Here is a 9,705-nt window from a genome sequence, read left to right on the forward strand (position 1 = left end):
GTGTGTGTGTGGGGGGGGGCAGGCATAGGTGTGAACAGAGGGGCCCAGGGGCTGAGGGCTGTGACAAGACCTGACCTTCAGCAAAGCAAACTGAGACAGGGGACCTGGAGGCGTCTGGACGACAGTGCGAAGGAGCTGATGTCATTGAAACTACAGATAGCCTGGCAGTGATGGTGCACCCCTTTAATCCCGGCACTCTGGGAGGCAGAGGCAGGAGGATCTCTGAGTTTCAGACCAGCCAGAACTTGTCTCAAAAACAAACAGCAAAAATGCAAATGGTAGATTTTCCGTGCTTAGTGTTTTGAGCAACAGCGTGATAGGACAGTCAGGGCTCACGCACTCCTCCCCCCACTGGCTCACGAGGCGGCTCACAGATCTCAAGTGTGGCCACAGGGAGGGGCAAGCCCACGCCTGGAGCTGGGGTGCCTACACCTGCCAAAGTCCTTACCCCAGGGTAGATCTCCATGGTGGCCCGGTGCAGCGTGTTCTGCGTGCTGTCACACAGGACCAACCTAGCTGTGGGAAGGGTGGCCCATCTGGGAGACTTCACCAAGACCAGGCCACAAATCCAGGGCCACCAGCAGCCTGGCACTCAGGCTCCAGCTGGCCTGAACTCTGTTTTCTGAGATGGGGCTTCTCTGTGTAGCCTTGGCTTCCTGCTGCCACTCGCGCCCCAGCATTCTAAGCGTGGGATCTGCTGCACTCACACCCTGGCTAGCAGGACCAGGAGACACAGACGCACGGACAGATAAACAGAAGTCTGTGGAATTGTTCCGATGAGTTGGGTTGGCAATGGCGGTGGGGAGGGCTGTTCCTCCCATGGTGCTCGCCTTTATTTTTGTAACAGGTAGCAGAAGAGGTCAAGGGTGAGGCTGGGGAGGGACAGGCAGGCCCGCCATGTGCTAAACTGTGGCTCCAACATGAAGCTCAAACGAGCCTGGCAGAAGCTGCCCTCCAAAGGACACACAAGGCATCAGAGGCAATTCAAGACTCTTCCAGAAACCGAGTCAGTGGCCAGGACCTCACTAGACCAGACGCAGAGTGCGGCTTTACTGGAAGGTGCCCGGAGGCCTTGCCCACCGTCCTGGGCTCCGTCCACGCTGCAGCCGCTCACTGCTTGCCTGCCTGCCGCCCTGGCTTCTTCTCCGGCTGGCCTCGGCCTGCACCCGGGATGCCACCACGGCCCCGGCCACCAAACACACCTGCAGGGGTCAGAGAGGTAGGAGCTAAGAACGCAGCCTCCCAGCACAGGGATGAGCGTCTCCCTTCTGTGGCCTGTGGAGACTTCAGGCTGTGCTGGGCCCCGGGAAAGGGCCCACACTGGTACCCCAGATCCTCACTGGCCTACAGGCCCACAGCACCATGCCCCTCATGGCGACAGTGCAGGAACAGAAAGGCGAGTGCCCGGGTGTCCCTCCCTCCCGTCACTGGGTCCCCACCTCGGCCGGCGCCGCCCATGCCACGGCCTTTCTGCTGCTTCTGCTGCTGTGGTCCCCCTCGCCCACGGCCCTTGGCGGCCTCCTCCCGCACCATGTCAATGATCTCGTCGGGGATTCGCAGGTACTTGATGGTGCTGCCGCGGATGTAGCACTCAGGCATCCGCCAGAACTTGTCGCCATCCTGTGGAGGGGAGGTGTCACCACCGTCACAGTCCACCCAGCCCAGCCAGGCGCCCTCCGGTGGTGCGGCCACTCACCCGGGATGTGCAGATGACCTCCCGCAGGTTGATGTTCATCCAGTTGTCGCAGCTTACCAGGTGCCCGTTGTACGTCTCCCCATTCTTCAGCTCCACCAGCTGCGGAGGACACCCCGTTCGCCCAGCCTGAGCAGCCGCATCCCCCACCCCCCCACCACGGTGCACAGACACACCTGGCCTCTCTCACCCCGAAACTGCAGTCTCTTGTGCAACTAAACATAACCTTTAGGGGCTGAAGTCTCAACTCATATGCAATTTCCCGCTCAAGTTCCCCACTCAATGCACGAATATAAACATAAAACTCCTCACTAGCTGGGTATGGTGGCACACGCGTGACTCCAGGTCTCTGAAGGCTGAGGCAGGAGGACAGGGAGGAAACAATGGGCAAGCCCAGTCTGGTCATCTACAGGAGGAATATTACACAACCAAGAAAAGTACGTAACTCAAGACTGCTGACTGACACAGCATGCCAGGTTCCTCACTCGGAAATGCTTACAAGATGTCACAGCGGGCACAGTGGGAAGGCTGGGTGGGGGGGACTCGGGACAGGTGTGCGGGAAAGGAAGTCGACTTTGAGGTGCTAAGAATGCTCTGGAAGGCCAGGCATGGTGGTGCATACCTTTAATCCCAGCTCTTGGGAGGCAGAGGCAGAGGCAGGTGGATCAGTGTGAGTTCAAGGCCAGCCTGGTCTACAAAGCGAGTCTGCGACAACCAAGGCTACACAGAGAGACCGTGTCTCGAAATGCAAAAAAAACAAAAAAACAAAAAAAAAAACAAAAAAGAATGCTCTGGGAGGAGACAAGTTGGGCTCTGGCTGTGTGAGCCTGTGAGCACACTACATGTCAGAGCTGCCTTCCTCTTGTGGTGCTGTAGATGGAACCCAGGCCCAGAGCATGCTGGGACACCTCACACTCCTGAGACAGTCTCCAGAGCTGCCTGCGCTTGCCTGGCATCGGTGGCAAGACACCTGGGATGACGGGTGCTGGGACTCTAGGGCCAGGACCAGGCACATGAGTCGCACTGTGCGCCACCCTGCAGTATTTTGTAAGGCTTTCTTTGGATGCCTTGCTCCTGTTTTATTACATATGTCATTTTGTCTGTACGCAGGGAGGCTGTGCATGGGGGGCAGCACAGCTTGAGGGAGTCAGTGCCCTCCTCCTATCACCTGTGGACCCTGGTTTTGAACTCAGGTCCTCAGGCATGGTAACAGGCACCTCTACCCATTGTGCCATCTTGCCGTCCTCCCTGCGTGACTTGCTCTTCTTAGCCCTGCGGAGTATGGACACATGAAGGGAGGTGGCCCAAAGCAGACAGACTTACCATGGGGTGATTCTGCGCTGTCTTCAGCAGCGACAAGGGGAGCTGGAAGGCAAACACCAGTGTGAGGAGCTTAATGCAGGGTCGGCCACGGCATGGCTCCCCACAGCGCCCATGCCTGTGCTGGGGTCACGGTGACAGGCCTCCCTGTCTGGCTGCTCTCTGAGGCAGTCTTGTCCTATAGCCCAGGCTGGCCCCAGGGGCCTGAACGCCCAGCGCTGCACACCTGCCTGCTGTTTCTGCTGTGTGGCGGTTCCTGTGCTTCCAGAAGGGTCTCTGGGGCATGGCTGGGGCAGGGCCAGTGACAGAGCAGCTGGTAACAAGCACTCTGCCTTCCAGTGCCAGCACCACAAACCCCAACACAAGCCAGGAGCGCTGCGACACACCTGGCGGCTGAGGCAGGGGATTATTCTCAGCTCCTGTCTTAGGTCAGCCTGGGCTATGTGAGACCTGTCTCCAAAACTCCCACAAAACCCAAAACACAACTGGGCTCGGGGTACACATCTTTAATCTCAGCATGATGGACAGAGGCAGGTGGATTTCTGTGAGTTCCAGGCCAGCAGGGGTTACATAGTGAAACTTGTCTCAGAACAAAACAACAAAACAAGGGCTGGCGGTTGACAGCACTGGCTGCTCCTACAGAGACCTGGGCTCAGTTCCCAGCGCCCATGGCCTCAACTCTAGTTCCAGGGGACCTGACAAACCCGCACAGACACACACGCCGTCAAACCCGCACAGACACACACGCGGTGAAACCCGCACAGACACACACGCCGTCAAACCCGCACAGACACACACGCCGTCAAACCCAGACACACACGCCGTCAAACCCGCACAGACACACACGCCGTCAAACCCGCACAGACACACACGCCATCAAACCCGCACAGACAAACATGCAGCCACAACACCAATGCAACGATGCATAGGAAATAAAAATACCTAGAGCAGGGCTGTCATGCCCAGCATGGCTGACTCGGGTCACGAGGGGCCTGGGTGACTGCAGCCCGTGGCCCTTCCTGACAAGGAATGGGAGGCCTCAGTGGCAGGAAGTAAGGCTGGAGCCCACTTCCTGCAGAGGCTTCCAAGAAGGGGAAAGGGCAGGGCAGGGATAGGCCTCGTGAAAATGGGTGGTGGGCGACTGGCCATGGTGGTTGGTGACAATAGTGTCTAGGATGACCCTAAAATAAAAGAAAAAGAGCCGCAGCATAACAGCCTGCAACTAAGCTCCAGGGAGGCGGAGGTACAATCATCTTTGGCTACAGTGTGGGGCCAGCCTGGGCTACATGAGACACTGTTTCAATAAAGAAACAAGGTTGGAGAGATGGCTCAGCTGTAAGAGCATGGGCTGGTTTTCTACCAGCCCAGAACTTGGGTTCAATTCCCAGCACGTGCATCACAGCTCACAACTGTAACTCCAGATCTGGGAAATCCTACACCCTCACCCAGACACACAGGCAGGCCAACACCAATGTACTTAAAAAATCGGCTGGGCATGGTGGCGCACGCCTTTAATCCTACCATTTGGGAGACAGAGGCAGGCAGATCGCTGTGAGTTTGAGGCCAACCTGGTCTACAAAGAGAGTTCAGGACAGCCAGGGCTACACAGAGAAACCCTGTCTCAGAAAAACCAAAAAAAAAAAAATAATAATAATTAATTTAAAAGATCATTAAAATAAAAAAAGGAGGCAGGTGTGGTGGTGCACACCTTTAATTTCAGCACTCAGGAGGCAGAGGGATTGCTGTGAACTCAAGGCCAACATGGTCTACAAAGAGTTCTAGGACATAGAAACCCTGTCTCGAAGGAAAAACAAACAAACAAACAAAAAACATGCCAGGCTGTGATGGCTCCCAGCACTAAGGAGGCAGAGGCAGAAAGATCGCTATGAGTTCTAGGCCAGCCTGGTCTACAAAGTGAGTCCAGAACAGCCAAGGCTACACAGAGAAACCCTGTCTCGAACCCCCCATCCCCAAAAAACTGAACAAAAAACAACAAGAAAAAAAAATGGAACAATCAAATCCTCAAATACAAGGAACAGCATGGGCTCAATGCAAAACAACAGACACACACACAGAGCTGCCACGGAGCTGCTATGGCCAGCACAGGCCTGGAGCTGCTGTCAGGTGGCCATGGTGAGGCCCAGCCTCCTGCTGAACTTTTGTCCCTCCCAGCCACTACCCAGACTTTCCTTGCCCAATGTTGCTGAGCGCATCCCTCCTCTGGCCTGGCCCCTAATGGCCACCCTGGGCTGCCAGCCTGGTTCCACCCACCGCAGCAGAGGCCGCTCTGTAATTATGGGGCGATTAGCACCAGTCTCCCCGGCTAGACAGGAGATCAGTGTGGGTGTGGGCTCAGCATGCTGAGGTGGAGAGGGGCAGTAAACACTTGCTGAACACACAGGGTTGGGGACACTGCCACCGGGGGCACAGGTGCATCCTGTCCAGTCCCACAGGTAAGGAAAGCGAGCTGTGGAGACAGGATGTCACCCCGATACCACAACCCTGAAAGGCTGTGGTGGCCACTGGGTGAGTGTGGAGGGGGCAACAGGATTGGAACAAATAGGGTTCGGGGAAAGGGACTGAGTCAGTGCCGTGGCTGGGAAGGCCTGGGTTGTGGTATGAGAACCAGCCCCCCCAAAATAACAATACAAAAAATAGGTGTTTACACAGTGAAACGGGCCAGGGTGCACAGGGGCAGCTGGGGCCCCGCTCTGGTGGTGCTGGGGGGATACAGCGCCACACAGCACCAGCAGGTGTCACAGCCACAGGCTCTGGGCTCCAGTCCCAGTCTCTCCCACTCAAGGAGCCAGTTTCAGGGTAGGACATTCCTTCTTGGCCACCGTCCAGACTCTCTGAGTTCAGGACGGCTCGGCTGGGACAGTCTAGTCTCGGGCTGACCAGAGACCTGGGGGGTGTCTGTGTGACTGCTCGGGTGGGTGTCAGGACACCCCTGCAGGAAGGGCAGGGCTAGGGCGCAGCCAGTGGCAAGTGCTTCTCCCGCACTACACAAACCAGGTGTTACTCTGGAGTGAAGGCAGGGTAAGGGTCATCCTGGGCTACATAGGGAGTCCAGAGCCAGCCTGGGCTAAACGGGACAGTGCCTCCTGTCCTGAACCCAGCCAGTGTGGGGGTATATACGGATCCTCTCCATACTCTAGAGGCTGAGGCAGGAGAATCACGCATTTGAGGCTAGCCTGGGCTACATGACGTCCAGTTCCAGAAAACCGAACCAACAAACAGAACTGACCATCCTACCATGAAGAACGGGGGAAGATGGGCATATCCGGCTCTGCCTACTTGGGCCAATACGCCCTCGACAGTGTGCGCAACAGGGGGACCCGCCCTCCTCTACGCCACCACGTTGTCACCCAGGCTGGGGGGGGGCGGGGTCTGAGCCAGGAGAAAGCACTTCCTCCTCCTTCCTGGGCAGGACGCGCTGTGCATCCCAGGAGGACAAACATCACCCTCCCGGGGCTGGATTTTCAGCAAAAGGCGCGGGCAGCTGAGGTCAGACACTAGATAAAGGCTCGGGTCGGGTAGGGAGCCCACGTGAGCCGCCAGCCCTGCCCACTTCCCGGAAACGCAGCGCCCCCATCAATGACGGGGGACAAATCCCGGAAGCGATCACAGTCCCTCTTCCGGCCGCGAAAAAAAAAAAAACCAAAAACGTGTCCGTCCAAAGAGACAAATCCCCCAACGGCGGCGGGCCGAGAGCCTGGAGAAGCCCCGGCCGCCTCCGCCTCGGTCTCCCCCAGCTCTCGGCAGCCCGACGCCCCCGAGCGCGCGCCCTGCCGCCCCGCGGCCCTCACCATCTTCCCAGCGGAGACACTTCCGCCGCCGCTCAGCCGCTCGCGCTCCCGCCGGCGGCCCGCCGCGCGCCACGGGCCCGAAAATGACTGGCAGAGCCTCTGGCCAATCAGCGCGGGGCTCAGGGGTCACTCACCCAATCGTCGCGGGCTTGGGCGGGGCCTGGGTGGCGCACGACGGCCGAGTGCGCCGTATTCACACCGTGGGACTGAGGGGGGGGCGGCCGTAAAGCGAGGCACCGGAGCGACGCAAAAGGCCGCGGCGCCCCGCGCTCCCACTCCCGGTGCGTGCTGGGAGATGGCGCCTGCGCAGACGTTCGCTCCTGGGCCCGGTCTGGCGCCACCCCGTGGGCGAAGCCGGCTATAGCAAGTGCACGGCGCTGGGAAGGGAAAGCCACCCCGGGAGCACCTTGGCGCCCTTGGCCTCTCACCCTTGGCCTGATCGATCTCTTTATCCTTTTTTTTTTTTTTTTTTTTAAGATTTGTTTATTTGCCGGGCGTGGTGGCGCAGGCCTTTAATCCCAGCACTCGGGAGGCAGAGGCGGGCGGATCGCTGTGAGTTCGAGGCCAGCCCGGTCTACAAAGTGAGTCCAGGACAGCCCAGGCTACACAGAGAAACCCTGTCTCGAAAAACAAACAAACAAAAAGATTTGTTTATTTATTATGTATACAGTGCACATCACATCTCATAGATGGTTGTGAGTCACCATGTGGTTGCTGGGAATTGAACTCAAGACCTCTGGAAGAGCAGTTGTTGCTTTTAACCACTGAGCCATCTCTCCAGCCACGTTCTCTTTATCTTTACCAAGACAAATTGAGCCCATGAACACCATGGCAGGCCCGGGTTCCCTGGCGACAGAGCTGTCTTTTTTTTTTTTTAAGATTTATTTATTAATATGTATACAGTGTTGTCTGTGTGTACACCTGCAGGCCAGAAGAGGTCATCAGGTTACATTATAGATGGTTGTGAGCCACCATGTGGTTACTGGGAATTGAACTCAGGACCTTTGGAAGAGCAGGCAGTGCTCTTAACCTCTGAGCCATCTCTCCAGCCCCCAGAGCTGTCTTGAGGCTGCCATGGAGGCCAGGCTGGCCTGAACCCGCAGCAGCCCTGCCCCGGACTCCTTAGTGCTGCCATGGCGGCTGCAGGCCACCGCACCGGCCTCTTGCTTTTCCTTTATAGCTATCATTTTCTTTTGAGACAGGGTTTCCCAGTGCAGGACTAGCCGGCCTGAAACAATGTAGACCTGGCTGGCCTCGAACTTGCCACTCCCAGCACAGCTCCATGTTTTAATGTGGCCTATTTGAGAACTCAGGTTTTAGCCCGGTGTGGTGGCACACGCCTGTAATCCCAGCACTCGGGAGGCAGAGACAGGTGGATCGCTGTGAGTTCGAGGCCAGCCTGGTCTACCAAGTGACTCCAGGACAGCCAAGGCTAACACAGAGAGACCTTGTCTTGGAAAAAAAAGAGAGAGAACTCAGGTTTTTACTCGTGGAGCCATCTCGCCAGCCCTTTTTATTTATTTTTATTTTCTTTGGCTGCTGGGAATGGAATGGAAGCTCCACCCTGAGGTGCCCCAACTGGGGCAGTTGCGTTACCGAGCTGCTGAAAGGCCCTGGCACAGAACGTCAGTGCTGAGATTGCCCCTGTGCGGATCTTCTGACCCGGGAGACTCCCTTGGCGACACACACGACCCGGGGCTCTGAGAGTGATGAAGTGAGAGGCCCTGAGCTCTGGCCCCGCACCGCTGACAAGAAAATAAAACCCAGTAAATCCTGAAGAGGAGATCTTGGAACACAGTGGAACACGGCTGTCATCTCAGCACTGAGGAGGTGGAGGCAGAGGGGTCAGGAGTTCAAGGTCACCATCTGCAGGTCTACAGGACTCTGTCGCCAATACGCACAACAAAACAAAAAATGTGGTGGCGGGGGACCCAGTTTTAGGTTAGGGAGTCCCTGGCACCCCAGAATCCGGCTCTGAGATGGGGACAAAGGATTTACGATGTCTCCTGTGGGGGTGAGGATCTGGGACACCCAGGGAAGGAGCACCCCACGATGGCGACCTTGTTGACGTCAGCCCTCACAGGGAGCCTTGGCTACCTCACGCTGCGCCTTGAGACCTGAGGTGCCTCGGGGATAGCACAGCGACAAGGGACCAGGGCAAAGCTGTGTGTCCCTCGTGGACACACAGGACATCTCCGTCAGTGTGGCGGCAAAGCAGGGAGAAAAATCGCAGGCTGGGCCGCCGCTTTGTGCCTTTTCTAGACTTTTCTCCCGAGCAGGCTTCCTTGCCCTGTTTCTAGTTGGAAACCTCTGCTTGGGCGCCCCGCGTGGCGCAATGGAGTCTCTTCAGCTTTGGTTAGATAACTCCTCTATTTTCCTGGTGCCGCTCCCCCGCCCCCACCCCCACCCCCCCTCGACAGCCGGGATGAAATCTCAGGCCTCATCCCCGCCCATAAGCCACGCCCCATCGCCCACACTATGGGAGCCTAGGCTGTCACCCCAACCCCCAGCCACGACCCCAAGCCCCTCACTTGGGGTTTCCAAGCGCCTGCCTGACCTAGTGAGCTTTTCGCAAGTTTGCCTTTAGAGGGTGCCCTGGGGTCATAGCCGGTGAGTTCCAGGCAGTGTGGGGCGGGGCTACGTCCAGGGTTAGATAAAGCCATCACTGCGGGCGGAGAAAGGTCCCTCTGCCTGGCCAGACCCGGGTCCTGTGTGCACGATGGCCAGGGGAGAAAGCCAGCAACAGTCTTAATAAACGCCTCCCCCCACCCTCGCCCCCCACTCCTTGCTCCCCTGCGCCTACAGCTCACAGACAAGATGCCCGCAAGCGGTCGGTCCAGCAGCCAGCGCCGAGGTCGCCGAGGAGTGGCCTGGGCGCTGCAG

At 57.7% G+C, this 9,705-nt stretch overlaps 1 protein-coding gene across 1 annotated transcript; it reads right to left on the minus strand.

Moving 5' to 3' along the window:
- Nucleotides 1-781: 781 nt before the first annotated feature.
- On the minus strand, nt 782-6,959 carry LSM4 (LSM4 homolog, U6 small nuclear RNA and mRNA degradation associated). The gene is made up of 5 exons (XM_084760638.1): nt 6,823-6,959; nt 3,017-3,058; nt 1,697-1,795; nt 1,440-1,620; nt 782-1,202 (listed from the first exon to the last, which is right to left on the minus strand). The coding sequence occupies exons 1-5, from the start codon at nt 6,823-6,825 to the stop codon at nt 1,111-1,113; spliced, it is 417 nt and encodes a 138-aa protein (XP_084616764.1). The 5' UTR covers nt 6,826-6,959; the 3' UTR covers nt 782-1,110.
- Between the last annotated feature and the right edge of the window lie 2,746 nt (nt 6,960-9,705).

The sequence above is a fragment of the Acomys minous genome, assembly GCF_964271855.1.
Source record: "Acomys minous genome assembly, chromosome: 15".
Taxonomy (NCBI): domain Eukaryota; kingdom Metazoa; phylum Chordata; class Mammalia; order Rodentia; family Muridae; genus Acomys; species Acomys minous.

Coding starts and splice junctions, on each gene's coding strand:
- LSM4 (XM_084760638.1), bottom strand. Junction 1,796..3,016: donor CAGCGCAGAATCACCCCATG/GTAAGTCTGTCT, acceptor TGTCCTCCGCAG/CTGGTGGAGCTGAAGAATGG. Junction 1,203..1,439: donor CATGGGCGGCGCCGGCCGAG/GTGGGGACCCAG, acceptor TGACCCCTGCAG/GTGTGTTTGGTGGCCGGGGC.